The sequence below is a fragment of the Salmo trutta genome, chromosome 7 (genome assembly GCF_901001165.1).
Source record: "Salmo trutta chromosome 7, fSalTru1.1, whole genome shotgun sequence".
Taxonomy (NCBI): Eukaryota; Metazoa; Chordata; class Actinopteri; order Salmoniformes; family Salmonidae; genus Salmo; species Salmo trutta.
In genome coordinates, this window is record NC_042963.1 from 19,476,728 (window position 1) to 19,493,871 (window position 17,144).

Genomic DNA, 17,144 nt, shown 5'->3' on the forward strand with positions numbered 1-17,144 from the left:
ATTCTGACTGCCAGAATGTCCACCAGAACTTTTGCCAGATAATTTAATTGTGAATTTCTCTAGCATAAGCCGCCTCCAACATAGTTTTAGAAAATTTGGCATTACGTCCTCACAACCGTAGACCATGTGTAACCACGCCAGCCCAGGAACTCCACACCTGGCTTCTTTACCTGCGGGATCATTTGAGACCAGCCACCCGGGCAGCTGATGAAACTATGGGTTTGCAAAACCAAATAATTTCTGCACAAACTGTCAGAAACTCCGGGAAGCTCATCTGCGTGCTCGTCGTCCTCAGCAGGGGCTTGACCTGACTGCATTTCGGCATCCTAACCGACTTCAGAGGGCAAATGCTCACCTTTGATAGCCACTGGCACGCTGGAGAAGTGTGCTCTTCACGGATGAATCCCAGTTTCAACTGTACCGGGCAGATGGCAGACAGCGCGTATGGCGTCGTGTTGGCGAGCAGTTCGCTGACGTCAAAGTTGTGAAAAGAGTGCCCCATCGTGGCAGTGGGGTTATGGTATGGGCAGGCATAAGCTAATAGACAACGAACACAATTGCATTTTATCGATGGCAATTTAAATGCAGAGATACTGTGACGAGATCCTGGAGGCCCATTGTCATGCCATTCATCCGCCGCCTTCACCTCATGTTTCAGCATAATAATTCACAGCCCCATGTTGCAAGAAACTGTACATAATTCCTGGAAGATAAAAATGTCCCAGTTCTTCCATGGCCTGCATACTCCCCAGACATGTCACCCATTGAGCATGTTTGGGATGCTCTGGATCGAAGTGTACAAAAGCATGTTCCAGCTCCCAACAATATCCAGCAACTTCGCACAGCCATTGAAGAGGAGTGGGACAATATTCCACAGGCCACAATCAGCCTGATCAACTCTATGCAAAGGAGATGTCTCGCGCAGCATGACGTAAATGGTGGTCACACCAGATACTGACTGGATTTCTGATCCACGCCCCTATCTATTTTTTTAAGGTGTTGACTTAACACATTTTGTTACGTTACAGCCTTATTCTAAAACGTATTAAATTAATGTTTTTCCTCACAATCTACAGTACAAACAATACCCCATAACGACAAAGCGAAATACAGGTTTTAGACATTTTTGCTAATTTATAAAACATTTTTAAACAGAAATACCTTATTTACATGAGTATTCAGATCCTTTGCTATGAGACTTTAAATTCAGCTCAGGTGCATCCTGTTTCCATTGATCATCCTTGAGATGTTTCTACAACTTGATTGGAGTCCACCTGTGGTCAATTCAATTGACTGGACATGATTTGGAAAGACACACACCTGCCTATATAAGTTCACATAGTTGACAATGGATGTCAGGGCAAAAACTCAGAGACAGGATTGTGTCGAGGCACAGATCTGGGGAAGGGCACCAAAAAATGTATGCAGCATTGAAGGTCCCCAATAACACAGTGGCCTCCATCATTCTTAAATGGAAGAAGTTTGGAACCACCAAGACTCTTCCTAGAGCTGGCCACCCGGCCAAACTGAGCAATCGAGGGAGAAGGGCCTTTGTCAGGGAGGTGACCAAGAAACCAATGGTCACTGACAGAGCAGCAGAGTTCCTCTGTGGAGACAGGAGAAACTTCCAGAAGGACAACCATCTCTGTAGCACTCCACCAATCAGGCCTTTATGGTAGAGTGGCCAGACGGAAGCCACTCCTCAGTAAAAGGCACATGACAGCCCACTTGGAGTTTGCCAAAAGGCACCTAAAGGACTCTCAGACCATGAGAAACACAATTCTCTGGTCTGATGAAACCAAGATTGAACTATTTGGCCTGAATGCCAAGCGTCACATCTGGAGGAAACCTGGCCCCATCCCTACAGTGAAGCATGGTGGTGGCAGCATCATGCTGTGGGGATGTTTTTCAGCAACAGGTTCTGGGAGATTAGTCAGGATCGAGGGAAAGATGAACGGAGCAAGGTACACAGGGATCCTTGATGAAAACCTGCTCCAGAGCGCTCAGGACCTCAGATTGGGGCGAAGCTTCCAACAGAACAACGACCCTAAGCACACAGCCAAGACAATGCAGCAGTGACTTTGGGACAGGTCTCTGAATCTCCTTGAGTGGTCCAGCCAGAGCCCAAACTTGAACCTGATCAAACATCTCTGGAGAGACCTGAAAATAGCTGTGCAGCGATGCTCCCCATCCAACCTGACCGAGCTTGAGAGGATCTGCAGAGAAGAATGTGAGAAACTCCACAAATACAGGTGTGCCAAGCTTGTAACGTCATACCCAAGGCTGTAATCTCTGCCAAAGGTGCTTCAACAAAGTACGGAGTAAAGGGTCTGAATACTTATGTAAATGTAATATTTCAATTTTTTAATTTTTAATGCAGAAATTTTTTAAAAACACTTTCTTTGTTGTTATGGGGTATGGTTTGTAGGTTGATGAGCGAAAAAAAACGATTTAATACATTTTCGAAAAAGGCTGTAACGTAACAAAATGTGGAGAAACTCAAGGGGTCTGAATACTTTCCGAATGCATTGTATCTGTATTCCCAGTAATGCGAAATCCATAGATTAGGGCCTAATGAATTACATTTCAATTGACTGATTTCCTCATATGAACTGTAACTCCGTAAAATATTTGAAATTGTTACATGTTGTGTTTATATTTTTGTTCAGTGTATATCGGAAACCTGAAATTTGTATGGAGCAGAATGTTGCTGATTCACATCCCATAGATGTCCTCGTAAAGAAGTACTGTAAATTAAGCTAATTGCAAAGTGTCCATGTTATTCAAGAAACACTGGATCTTTGGCTTCATGTCGTAATCTAATACAACATGCTTGGGTTGTGACTGGGTGTGTGACTCCATACCGTTTTCCCGTGAAGGCTGGGCGCGCTGACCGTGTGTGTGATGTAGTTGGAAGGAGGCATGGACCGTCTCTCGATGGTGGCAGCCTGGCCAACACAACCCACACACACTGCAGTTAACAGTCTTAATCTGCCATTATTACCTCCGCAAAATACTTTCAATACTTTCAAAATGAACATAAACCTGCTATGACACATTCAAGTTTGATTCCCCTTCGTCTCACCTTGAGTAGTTGAGACTTGGCTCTTCGGGGGGACCCAGCTACCGGTACGTCCAGTGCATCTCTCTCCCCCCGGGGCATTACCACCACCCGGTTAGCGGGTGTGTGGGGCCTACGTGGGGGGGACAGGGCCCTGGAGCCCGGGGGGCCCGGTGGGAGGATGTCGGAGGGGTCTGGGGGCACCGACACACAGCGGGGAACCTCAGAACTGGGTCGTGGGGCCGAGGGGGGCACCGTGGAGGGGGGCCTGGGCCCGAAGGGGTAGTCCGGGGCAGGTGTGTAGAGGGGGGCGGTGGGACTGCCGTGGCGGAACTGGTGGCGCTGTTGCCACTCGTAGAGCTGCCACACGGTGCCAGGCCCACCGATGCCACCCCCATCCCTGGCACCGGTACCCTGGGGGTCTGAGGGTCCGAGTCGGAAGTGGCTGAGGCGGTCCTGTGCGTACTTGTACTCCCCTTGGCGCGCGGCGGCGGGGGGGCTGCGGCGGGGGGTCTTTGGCAGCGTCTGGTAGGCCTCCAGGCCGATGAACTTGGGCTGAGTCGGGGGGCTGTGACAGTGGAGGGTGCCCCCTCTCGAGGGGGGGCTATGGGAGAGAGAACAAGGAAGAGGTCGGAGGTCAGACATAAGCAAGGCTGTGAACTTTGTGTTGCTGATATACATTTGACTGGCCTAGCAGGGTCGGAGTATTGTGCTGAACGTAAGCCTTATAAGGCTTTGAGCGACAACACTATGCATACATTATTCCAAGAACCCCACTAGAGGGAGATGTTGGCTATGACCCCCATGACGTACTTACAGTTTATCAACCATACCTGAACACTGAAACCGCTTACCTAGTAGAGTGTGTGTGTGAGAAAGTATGCGTTTGAATATGCACCACAATAAACATATGCGAGTGTGAATGCTCATGCTGTGCACGTGTATAAGTTTCAAGTTGTATTAGTAATAGAGTATGCACGGGATACGCATGGTACTCATTGTCCAACGAAATGCTTATAAGAGTAGGCCAATGTGTTTGAACTCAAGATATGAGTGTCTATGTGTTTGTAATTATATGCCATTTGAATGCACAGTGATAAACACCTAGACGAGTGGTGGTGTGACCCGTGACCTTTACCCTTTGTGCTCGGCCTTCTGCACTTTGACCCAGTGCTCCACCTGCTCCAGGGCGCTCCTCCTCTGCACCTGCCTTTGAGTGTGAACCACCTGGGGTGGCAGCGTGGCCCTCTGGTACGTCCCCGTCCCCATCCCGTTGGGCTCCGGAGTGGGTGTCCCGTTCCTCAGACAGGCCCCGGGGGGCAGGGTGAAGGCGCCGCGCGACGGGGCACGTGATGGTGCCCTGGAGGGGGGCGCGGATGTGGGTGCGGAGGCTGAGTCTGGAGGTAGGGAGGGAAAGGGAGGGAGACCGCTAGGAGGGACGGCGCCCATTTCAATTTCCACGCTTCCACCGCCGAGGGAAGGAATCTTGGAAGTGATGGGATTGAGTGTGTCATTCCGTAAGCTACGGCGCTCCTCGGTTTCTCGGATGTCGGCAGGTTCGAAGACCACTCCATCGCCGTGGAGATGGAGGTCGGCTCGGGGTTCGCGTGAGGTCTTTGTGTAGTTGTTGACGTGGTTGGTTTGGGGGACCCCCTCGCGTTCCGACGTGTTGGGCATTTCCGATTTCTCCGACGGCCTAGGAGAGAAACAGAACGGAGATGTTGTGTCTCTCTCTCTCTCAACACATAGGAACAACAGAATTATTGACATTTGTCATTGTATCAGGACAGTAACCAGGGTTGCAAAATTCCAGTAACTTTCCTAATTATTTTATTTCCAAATTTTTCATTCATTTTTAATGTTAGATATTACTTTTTGTAATTTACTAGAGAATCATTATTTCATCCCTTCATATCGCCAATCACAACCAAGTTAGGTGTTAACATTAGCATAGCCTAACATGAATGAAGGGCCCATCAAAATAGGATATAGGAACATAGCCTCAGCTACAGGGGGAAAATCAGGCTAATTCCATCAAAATGAAAAGAGAACTGGGCTACTTAGCATTAGCGATTAGCGTAGCCTAGCCTCCTGGGTCTCTCAGGCTAGTTAAACTGACAGCCACTTGTGCTAAAAAAAAAATAGCGCAGGGTGTCTAATGGACTGGCGGGAATGAGCAGTCACATTTGCGACGATGGACACAATCACTTCCCACCGATGATATGAGCTTCTCATTCATCAAATACAGCGTTCCAAGGACCGTTTAGTCATAAGAGCCACAGTGAATTGATTGGCTATAACACACATCCCACACACATCCCACACACGGTGATAAACGTACAGTATGCAGCACACAGTGGGGTCATTTAGCGGCATGGCGCAATCTGATGGGTCCATACTTCTCAACATTAAAATCGTTGACATAGTTGTGCGTGACAGTACGCCACATGTTCGCTTTTCCCATCCCGAAAACCTGGCACACTTAGCCTTATGACAACAAGACCAGCTGGACATGATTATTTCCTGGGACAAACTCTTGCATCTGCCAATTCCAAATGTTGATGTAGTTGGATGGGACTTAACACTTCGTCATGAAAGCGTCCCCTTAACAGAAGTGGAAATGGCACGGTCTGCTATTCTAAGCTACTGAAACACGCACCACATTTTTATCTGGATGAACAGTGTCTCTTGCAGACCAACACAAAGGCTACAGGGGTTGTAATGTTCCCGGAGCGACGCTCCGCCACCTCTCAGAATGGTGCTTGTTTAGTGAAGTTTAGATCAAAGCTGAATCAATGTCTCACAAGATCGCTTAATGATTATTTAGTATTCTACATAGGCCTAACATGCCGGATATAATAGCACAATGGTTAACATTGTGCATTCAACTGGCAGTAACAAACACTTCCATTTGTTTGTAGGTCAAACGTACATCTACAACGTTTTATATGCATTAGTATAATCATCCACTTCTTCACATATGCATTATATAAAGTTGAGCATCGAGGACCAGCAGTGAACTTTTTTTTCTCCTTGACATAAACGCTTGACGCAAGGGGGCCTCAAACCCACGGTTACTGTACGCCGAAGATTCACAGTCAACTGCCTTACCGTATACCCCACCTGACAGTGATGATAATGGAGGATCATGACGGCTATATGAAAAGACCAGAAGGCTCTGCAACTAAAAAAAGAAAATCCACACTAAGATAAACTTCAACATTGTATAGACCTTTATCTATGCTGAATCAGGAAAGGGCCTTCCCCAAACTGTTGCCACAAAGTTGGAAGCACAGAATTGTCTAGAATGTCATTGTATACTGTAGCATTAAGATTTCCCTTCACTGGAACTAAGGGGCCTAGGCTGAATCATGAAAAACAGCCCCAGACCATTTTTCCTCCTCCACCAAACTTTACAGTTGGCACGATGCAGTCGGGCAGGTAGCCGACTCTTGGCATCCACCAAACCCAGATTTGTCCGTCAGACTGCCAGATTGTGAAGTGTGATTTATCACTTCAGAGAACGAGTTTCCACTGCTCCAGAATCCAATGGTGGCAAGCTTAACTCCAGCCAACGCTTGGCATTACGCATGGTGATCTTAGGCTTGTGTGTGGCTGCTCGACCACGGAAACCCATTTTATGAAGCTCACGACAAACAGTTATTGTGCTGATGTTGCTTCCAGACACAATTTGGAACTCGGTAGTGAGCCTTGCAACTGAGGACAGATGATTGTTATGCGCTTCAGCACTCGGCGGTCCCATTCTGTGAGCTTGTGTCTCCGACCACTTCGCCGCTGATGCTCCTAGACGTTTCCACTTCACAATAACACCACTTAGTTGACCGGGGCAGCTCTAGCAGGGAAGAAATTTGACAAACTGACTTGTTGGAAAGGTGGCATCCTATGACAGTGCCACATTGAAAGTCACTGAGCTCTTCAGTAAGGCCATTCTACTGCCAAAGTTTGTCTATGGAGATTACAGGGCTGTGTACTCGATTTTATACATCTGTCAGCAGCGGGTGTGGCTGAAATAGCCAAATCCACTAATTTGAAGGGGTGTCCACATACTTTTGCATATATACTGAAACCGTGTCTTTTTAGCGTTAGTAGCCAGTAGCCTGGTAAAGAATGTGTCATGCAATATTGCCACACTACACTTGTGACAGACCAAGCCAAACAAAAGTAAACCTTCAATTTAGAGGTTTCAAATATCCCTCAAGTAGCCAAGTTGACCTATTTTATGAAGTGCCATTGGTTGGTGGATTTAAAGTCTAAGATCTTTGATAGGCCGATGCAGAATTTGTTAGCGGAAGTAATCTCTGCCAGCTGGTCTTGTTAGCATAGTGTGCCAGGTTATCTCATGGGAACAGCTAACATGTAGCGTTGTATCACGTGCAACTTCGTCAACGATGATGCAGATTTTGAGACAGTTTAAACTTGTTTTAATGTTTCCAAGTATGAACCCAATATGTTTGCATTAATTCTGTGTAAATCTTATATATTTTATATCCCAATATTTATCCCATTTTGCCCCTGGTTTTCAACGGACACAAAGCCTCTGACCACAGTTCCACTAAATGAGATACCCTAGTCTAGACAGCAGGCACAGCTTGGAGGCCTCGGTCTCTGTTAGTTCCTGTAGCGTAGTGAAGCGACCTGTCACACGCCTGCTATGAGTGTAGACCCACCTGGTTTGACAGGTAATCGGACTCCGACACAACACCACCGCTACCTGGGCCTCATCAATCTCTGTCTGATACACACTGCCTCGCTCTCTCTCACACACTCTTTCACTATCATTCTTGTCTGTCTCTGTCCGTCCACCCGTGTGTGTCTGTCCGTATCCAACTGCCCGTCTGTCTGAGCGGACAGACAGACGCGCGTGGAAAACTAGGGGCAAAATGTGATAAATATTGGGATATAAAATATATAAGATATATACAGAATTAATGCAAACATATTGGGTTCATACTTGGAAACATTAAAACAAGTTTAAACTTAAACTGTCTCAAAAGCGGCATCATCGTTGACGAAGTTGCACGTGATACAACGCTACATGTTAGCTGTTCCCATGAGATAACCTGGCACACTATGCTAACAAGACCAGCTGGCAGAGATTACTTCCGCTAACAAATTCTGCATCAGCCTATCAAAGATCTTAGACTTTAAATCCACCAACCAATGACACTTCATAAAATAGGTCAACTTGGCCCTTGAGGGACATTTGAAACCTCCAAATTGAAGGTTCACATTTGTTCGGCTTGGTCTGTCACAAGTGTAGTGTGCCATTATTGCATGACACATTTTATTACTAGGCTACTACCCAAAATACACGTTTTCACATATACAGTATATATGCATAAGTATGTGGACACCCCTTCAAATTAGTGGATTCGGCTATTTCAGGATGTCACCTTTCCAAAAAGTCAGTTAGTAACATTTCTTCCCTGCTAGAGCTGCCCCAGTCAACTGTAAGTGGTGTTATTGTGAAGTGGAAACGTCTAGGAGCATCAGCGACAAAGTGGTAGGAGACACAAGCTCACAGAATGGGACCGCCGAGTGCTGAAGCGCATAACAATCATCTGTCCTCAGTTGCAACATTCACAACCAAGTTCCAAATTGCGTCTGGAAGCAAAGTCAGCACAATAAATGTTTGTCGGGAGTGACTGTCTGTCCGTCGGTGCCCGTCTGTCCATCCGCCCGTGTCAGTCTGTCCGCCTGTGCGTTCGCCCGTGCCTGCCCCTCCACCTGTCTGTCCGTGTTTGTCCTTGTCCGTCTGCCCGTATCCATCCGCCTGTCCGTCCGTGTCAGTCTCTGCCTGTCGGACGGATGGACAGCCCGCCTGTGCGTCCGTCCGTGTCCGTCCGTCTGTGTGTCTGTCCGTCCGTGTCCGTCCGTCTGTGTGCCTGTCCGTCCGTGTCCGTCTGTGTGCCTGTCCGTCCGTGTCCGTCTGTGTGCCTGTCCGTCCGTGTGTCCGTCCGTCCGTCCGTGTCCGTCCGTGTGTCCGTCCGTCCGTGTGTCCGTCCGTCCGTCCCCGTCCGTCCGTGTGTCCGTCCGTCCGTGTCCGTCCGTCCGTGTGTCCGTCCGTCCGTGTCCGTCCGTCCGTGTGTCCGTCCGCCCGTGTCCGTCCGTGTGTCCGTCCGCCCGTGTCCGTCCGTGTGTCCGTCCGCCCGTGTCCGTCCGTGTGTCCGTCCGCCCGTGTCCGTCCGTGTGTCCGTCCGCCCGTGTCCGTCCGTCCGTGTCTCTCACCCCCTCTTCTCTTCCACATATCCCCCTCTTTCTCGCTGACATCTCTCTCGGTCTCTCATCAGCCCCCCCCGTCTATTATTCCCTCTAGTCTGTCCATCGCTTTTCCCACCATCACTCTCTCCTTCCATCTCTCTATGTTATTCACTTTCTCGCCATCCTTCTCACAGCATCTGTCATAAAGTCTGTGAAACTGTACTATTGTGTGTGTGTGTGTGTGTGTGTGTGTGTGTGTCCGCACCAATGCAATCTGAGAGCAGGCTGAGTGGCATCATGGAGCAAGGCTGGCACAGACACAGCATCACAATGCACTCTCTGCTGCAAGGTCACACAGGCATGCACAAGCACTCACACACACACACAAACCCAAATAGCCCTAGAGATTGCAGCTCTGTTTCTCAGCGCTGCCTATCAATGAGACTGACAGAATGGCAAACACAAGGAAACTCATCTCTCTCCCCAGACAGATATATTCAGACACACACACACACACACACACTTAAGAATTGCCACAGCTAAGTTACATGTACCATTCCCAATACAACCTCGGTCAGATGGGTAATTGCCCAATAAAATATAACCAACTGAACAGTCCCAAAAGTGCAAACTCAACCCACCCCTTCAATTTGTTAAAGCTAAATCAAGCAAACCTCCAATATTTCACATGTACATGACCCAGGTCTGGAGTGACAGGTTGACAGACAGGGAGGTTAGGTCCAAGGCAGCGTACCTCTTGGCTCCATGGTGAACTTTCCCCTACGTACAGTAGCACGGCCCATCTGAGAATACACCTCTTCGCCGTCCTTTGGCTGTATTTGAGAAGTGGATCATCTATTTGTCAACTAATTGCCACTTCACCGATTACTTTCAAAATAGAAACGGACAATATTCATACGGTTACCCGTGCAAACCACCTTTTCTCCCGGACTTTACTATTGGGGGAAAGTGTGAAACGATGTCTCAAAAGGATGGGGGCATTGTCGGAAAGGTCGAAAAACGTTTCGACCCAGGTGTTTATCAACGTTGATATATCGATGGGGCTTAAGCGCACTGGCACGGCAACTAAATGACGACAAAACGGTCAACGTTCCACTCCGTGGAACAGGAAACCCGTTGATGTTTGATTAGACGATAACGTGAATAACGTCGGCCACTCAGAAAAGAAAGAAGATATCTGGGTCAATCGCGCAATTTTTGATCTTTCCCCTACTGTCAAATAAATATGCATTGGTTCATTCTAATGAGACGATGTTCACAACATGTGGGGACATTTTAGTACAAAACATTTCTGCCTTGTTTAATATTCTAGATGACATGTGGGGTGCAAATTCTCTTTGGGGTGGCAACTTAGAAAGAGCTGGTTGGATAAAGAGTCATTTCATGCTAATTTATTAATTTGTGCCTATATGCAAATTGGTTATTTTCAAACGTTGTATTTCTAGCAATATAAAAGCAAAACACATGAAAAGGGCCATATGTGGTTTTAAAAAAGTTGGCATGAATCACTTAACGAAGAAATAATGTCATATTTCACATTAAATTGAACACCTGAAGTCCCACCAAAATGTCTGGATTCCATTCATTCCCTGTCTCTCATTGTTCATTTGCTATAATACAGTCAATATAAATACATTATTTGATGGATAAAAAAAAAATTAAAAAAAAAATCTATAAGAGGTGAGTATCTTACTCCATTACGCAGCCGTTAGATTTATCAGAAATAGATTTTGGACCCTTTATCAATTTTGACGACCGTTGCGCCCCCGATCCGAACCTTAACCATTGGCGGCGGTAATGCAAAACTGACCCAGGATCAGTGTCTAGGGCTAACGTCGCACTACACCTACCTCTTGAGGCTGTCGGTTTGGTTCTGCATCATCGCCGCCTGGTTCATGGCCTTCACCCAGCCGTTCACGTCCTCCTGCGTGTCGGCGCTGAAGAAGTACGTCCGCATGCCGCCATGCTCCGCCTGCGAGTCAATCACAGTGCTCCGGTTGTAAATGTACGAGCGCATGCCCGTGTGGTTGGCCTATGGGAGAGGAGAGAGGGAGGGTCAGACTGAAGAAGAGTGATGGATGTGGTGTCTGGCCAATGGGGTAGATAGCAAGGTTGGGGTCAACTGAGTTTTGAATTCAGTTATTTCAGGTGAATTTAAATGTAATTCAAGAACAAAAAATGGTCTACTATGAACTGAATTGAGAACTGAATTGACCCCAACCATAAACGAGATGGATAGAGAAGTGTTGAACAATTAAGAGAAATAGAGACATCAATCAATGTCTGCCCATGGAGACACAAACACATTCAAGTCAGCCAATAGAGAGTAAAAAAAAGAGTCAAATCAGCATTAGCCAATAGGAAAAGAGACCTATCTGTGTTGGCCAATAGAGAAACAGAGATACTAGCCAATAGAGACAAAAGAAGCCAGCCAATAGAATAACAGAGAGAAGCGACAGAGTACTCCAGCCAATGGAGAAGGAGAGAGACATCCATACTGACCAATAGACACAGTAGCATGAGTGACATAACAAGAATGCAAAGGTCCAATCCAACCCACGACAGAGGGCAGTGTAAGCCAATCAACAACAAGCAAGCGTAGAAGGAGCCATTGTGATAGAACTTCAACCACGACGTTGCTATTTTCAACATGCTCGTGAGTTGTTTGTACTAGGCTTACTCTACACTTGTTTATACATACTTGTCTTATGCTCGTCTCTATGGGGCGTTCTGATTCTCCACACTTTTCCCCAAAGTGTGCACTTGCACCCTTCCCATCATGGATTTAACAATGGTGGAAACCCCCCTACAATAGTCAGCGAATACACCATTCCAATGCTTTTAAAATCCATCCCAGGGAGTACGCAAGTGCACACTTTGGGAGAAGGATGGAGAATCAGCACGCAGTCCAAATCTCTATGGCCGAGTTAAGATTCTCCCAGCCTTCACCCAGAAGTGTTCACTCGTTCACTCCCTCTCATGTATTTACAAGCATTGGTTTGACGCAAGCATGATTGGAGGGAGTTTCCACCATTTTCCTTTTGGGGGTAATTACTGGATTGTAGTCTATGAAGAAGCAACACCAATATTTCAAGAGGCCGTTTTCGTTAGATAGGAGACGGCTATCACTGGCACTGCAAACGGCAATTATTGAGGCAATCACTCATGCCATCGCCATTATGTAACAAATGAGAGCCAATCTATATGGGGTGAATTCACTAGCAACCAAGATGAAGCAAACCGGCTGAAATGGAGAGGGACCAAACTGAATTTGTCCAATAAGAAACACTTATTTCCCTTTCTCCCGTAGCAAAACGTTTTGCTACAGTGTGTGCTAATGAATACACCCCTGCCTTTTTGTCTTATCAGAGTCCAGATCCAACTAAAACCCAAGAATCCCAAATGGCACCCGTTTCCCTATTAGTCCACTACTTTGACCGGGGCCTTGGTCAAATGTAGTCGACTGCGTAGGGAATAGGGTACCATTCGGGACTCATTGGTTTTAGTTGGATCGAGACAAAGCAAGGTAACAGATTGCCAAGCGGGTGTGAAATGGGTGTGATTTCTTCATTTGAGTGTTGGCATCTTTTTTTGATTTTGCCTGACTCGACGTTTGATACAAACATGGCTTTTCAAGGTGAGGCATGGGTGTTGTTCGCAGCGTGAAAACCCCTACAACACTATACACACACACACACACAGGAGGCTGCTGAGGGGAGGACGGGCTCATAATAATGGCTGGAATGGAGTACCACCAAACACATGGAAACCACATGTTTGATGTGTTGGATACCATTCCATTGATTCTGCTCCAGCCATTACTACGAGTCCGTCCTCCCCAATGAAGGTGCCGCCGGCCGCCTGTGGTGTACACACACCCATGTATTCCCACAAACACACAGACAGACCGTGCTCCTGCAGGATGACCGGGTGTAACGGTAAGCCTCTTGGCCCCAGGCAGTGGTTGGAGAAAGGTCGGGCCAGAAGGCTGCCTCTACCCCCTGGGGAGGTCTTTAAATCTCCTCCCTGGCTGGTCTAAGGTTCAGCCTGTAGTGTACACTGTGGAACAGGGTGAAGTTGCCCCGAGACCTAAGATCAGCTTCCCCTAACCTTTAACCATCAGTGGGGAAACTGACCTGAGATCAGCATCTAGAGGCAGCTTCACCTCACTCCGTACACTAGAGTGTAGCAGCAGAAGGCCCGACGTAGCTACTGGCAAGGCCGCGCGCGCGGGAGGGTCAGACTGCTGTACGTGCAATCCATACACGCACACGCGCGCGCACCCACCCCATCTATCAACCTATCCCAACAGCTACCCTGTCACTGTAATTATCCAATACCTGCCCTGCCTTTTCAGACTAATGGAAGAATGTGCAGACGGTGGCCTGGTCTCTTATAACATTCCTTACCACAGGCTCATAGCATTCCCGCTACAGGGAAGAGGCTGCGTGGGATACTCAGTGCACCGTGTGACCACCACACCTCCACAGAGAATGCACACTGCTCACCCTGGGCAAGTCTCCCCCCCCTCCTCGGCTCTCCTCCTCAAAAATAGCCAGCCTGTACTCCCAGACAGGAAGGCTAACAATAGCAACAGTCCTCTTCTTCCTCTCCCCAGCCCCTCTCAGACACGCAGGCTTTTTATTTTTTGTCCCGTCTATTCAAAGCCTTCTTATTGTGCTTTCCAGATAAGCCGGGGGGGGGGGGGCTGGTCCAAATGGCAACCCATTCCCTACACAGTGCACTACTTTTTTTTACCAGAGTCATATCAAAAGTAGTGTACTATGTAGGGAATAGGGTGCCATTTTGGGAGGTAGCCCCGGCCTCCAAGCTGCGATAACGCAGACCCCCCCCCCCCCCGAACTCTCACACGGAAATACTTTTACAGCGATAAACGTTCAGAACGAACGCACGACTCACACGGTACGTTCTGGAATGCACGATCTCGGAAAAACCTTTCTGCTTTGGGGAAACCATTGGCATAATGGAAATGGATATAGGAACTATATTCTGTATACTGAGTGTTGCTTAACGACTGTTGAAGGATATTAGCCTGGTGCCAATTCTGTTTGTGCCGTCTTGACAACTCCTACTGCTCGACTATCACCATAGGGTTAAATTTATAAAAAATAACATAGGAGTCAGCAAGACGGCACAAACAGAATTGGCACCAGGCTAATAACCTCGAACAGCCGTTAAGAAAGTTATTATACAGAATATTCACATCCTCGTGCAAGACGGCACAAACACTTGTTAAGCACCTTGAAATGCATCCCCCTGCAAGAAATGTGCTCTATAAAGAAACGTTTCATTTGAAACCGACCTGGGACCAGGCTAGAAGACTGCATAAGAGGAGAAGAAAATGTTTATTCCACTTAAATAAAACCAATCGATCTACCTCCACGCGTGGCATGCTGGATATGAGGCAAAGCAGAGTTTAGCCAACACAACATAACCAGAGGCACGAGTAAATGAGATCATACAAGACAGAGAAGACAGATAAAAATGGAGGGAAACCACAACCATGTCCAAAAAGGCACACCACTCTCAAAACATGCTCCAAACCATAACAAATATACACGGCGCTGTATATATTTAGCCTTTTTTCCAACCACACACTGAAGGTAAATGACATGGCAAAAGCAGTAACTCAGGTAAAGTACAATAGGTTGAGAGGCCAGTACCTATTTATGAGAGGACGGTGCACTTGGGTTTCATTTGGACGACCTCGCACACTCGCAGGGTCCCAGCGAGGCAGCCCACCAATAGGAACAAGAGAGGGAACAGAGTTCAGCGAATAGGGGTGGGGGGGGGGGTACCAGCCTTCTAGCTAGATTGGTTGGCTCCACCGTGGAGGGGCGGGGTGGGGAAAGTGAAGTTTTAACCATGGGGAAACATCTTTTGGGATGAAGTAGTCAGACGAAAACAAAGTAGTACTAACTCAGTGTAGTGGTGAATGGTTGCAGCACAAACAAACTAACCAGATGACATAAAACACACACACCACTCTAGAGAGACACTGGAGAGTGGTCCTGACAGGGTCGGGTTACAGGTATCAACGGGGGGGGGGGGGGGCAGTAACAGAATCTCGGTTTCAGGGAGTAGGAAACACAAGCTAGCCATTCTCTATTGACCCCTGCCTCTCCCTCCGCCTCCCTCGCGCACGCACACACACGCATAGCAGTGTGACAGATTGCACAAGAGTGCAGCAGCTCAAATATAACCTGTGTCTCTGATAAGGCTTAGAGTAGATTACCGAGCCATTCTACAGTCAATCCTAAAATCACCAGCCCAAATCTCCACTCTGCATTCAATTACATTTGGCCTGCTAGAGTGTAACTGTAAACTGAGTCCTATGAGCCTTTCTCACTGCATCAGTTGAGTCAACAGTAGAGTGAAAAGTTAACAAAAAACACCACCAGACGAGGCAGAAACTATAATAGGACAATTGGACAGCAGTGTTTCTAGGGTTGCCAAATTCCAGTAACTTTCCCCAAAATCTCCCAGGTTTTCCAGAAAAGGATTCCTGATTTCCTGCTTATCCCCTACTGATTACGGGCCAACTGGGACTTCTGGGAAAACCTAGGAACTTGGGGGAAAGTTAGCAGAACTTTGCAACCTTGCTGGGTAACACCAAGACTGCACCGTTTCGTTTCCGCCCAACACAAGCACACCTTGTTTAACTAATGAAGGGGGTCGGTGATTAGGAATAGAGTAGAATCAGGTGTTCTTGTATTGGGATAGAAACCATACGCAACCGTAGAACTACTGTTGAGAAACACTGCCCTTTTAGGGTCAGGGTGGTCTGGTTAGGGAGGAACCATTGAATCAACATTGAAATAACATTGAATACATGTCATCAGCCAGAGGGGCGGAGATTGGAGGCATTACAGGGATTTTTCTGCCATTGAAATCCTTGAGCGTTTTTTCTGGCCACCTAAATCCAAACAGTGTAAAAATAAACGCTTTCGGTATAAACTGAAACGACTAAATGAAGATAAAGTATGTATAAAAAAAATGACCTATATATTTTCTTATAATATAATCTTTGAAAACTAACAATAACCAAAATAAAAGCTAGACAGTCAGGGAGAATTGATTTTGTTATTATGTTTGAGCAATAGAACACAGTATTAGCCATAGCAAAAGGCATTGAATTGCAGGAAATCTTCTTTAAAACTGCTCCATTTTCTCTCAGCTCCATGGAGAAATGTGTACAATTGCAGGAAATTGGAAGTTGCAGGAAATTCTCCACACCGGCAAGATTGGGGCCACCGAAACGTTCAGTAAAATTCAGCCGTGCCGACGGGCCGACCCCTGCCACGCCCACCACCTAAGCCCCTTTTTGAAGCAGGAAAAGAAAACCTCCGTTACTAGGAGACCGACTGGTTGTATCAGTCACTGACTGGCCTATATTATACGACCAGCCAGGCCTACCGTCTGTCATACAGTCAACAGACTGAAACCTAAACCCCTATTGGCTCTGCATGACAACAGAGGCAAGGCTGTGTATGTAGTGCGGAAAGGAAACATCACGGAACCACACGCTTCCTGTGGGAATGAAACCACTAGCGGGGGACATTAGAGAAAGATGTGGGTAATCTAGAACCAACCACAGATGTACAGCTAGCACCCCAGTCTCTGACACTTGTATACGGTGCCTTCAGAAATAATTCACACCCCTTTTACTTTTTCCGCATTTTGTTGTGTTACAGCCTGAATTTAAAATGGATTAAATTGAGATGTTTTTTCACTGGCCTCCACACAATACCCCATAATGTCAAAGTGGAATTATGTTTTTACAAATGTTTACAAATGAATAAAAAAGAAAAGCTGAAAT

General features: G+C 47.0%; 1 protein-coding gene across 15 annotated transcripts in view; it reads right to left on the minus strand.

Annotated features, from left to right (window-relative positions):
- Positions 1 to 17,144, minus strand: part of LOC115197057 (pleckstrin homology domain-containing family A member 7) — a 172,519-nt gene that overhangs the window by 23,682 nt on the left and 131,693 nt on the right. For 12 of the 15 annotated variants that reach the window (XM_029758211.1, XM_029758209.1, XM_029758208.1 and 9 more), the window contains 4 exons: positions 11,155 to 11,336; positions 4,200 to 4,757; positions 3,086 to 3,665; positions 2,865 to 2,948 (listed from right to left, as the gene is read on the minus strand). In XM_029758211.1, coding sequence (XP_029614071.1) covers positions 2,865 to 2,948; positions 3,086 to 3,665; positions 4,200 to 4,757; positions 11,155 to 11,336 — 1,404 coding nt within the window. Of the gene's footprint in view, positions 1 to 2,864; positions 2,949 to 3,085; positions 3,666 to 4,199; positions 4,758 to 11,154; positions 11,337 to 14,988; positions 15,054 to 17,144 lie in introns of those variants that run through there. The other 3 variants (XM_029758212.1, XM_029758223.1, XM_029758222.1) reach the window with 2 other exon arrangements.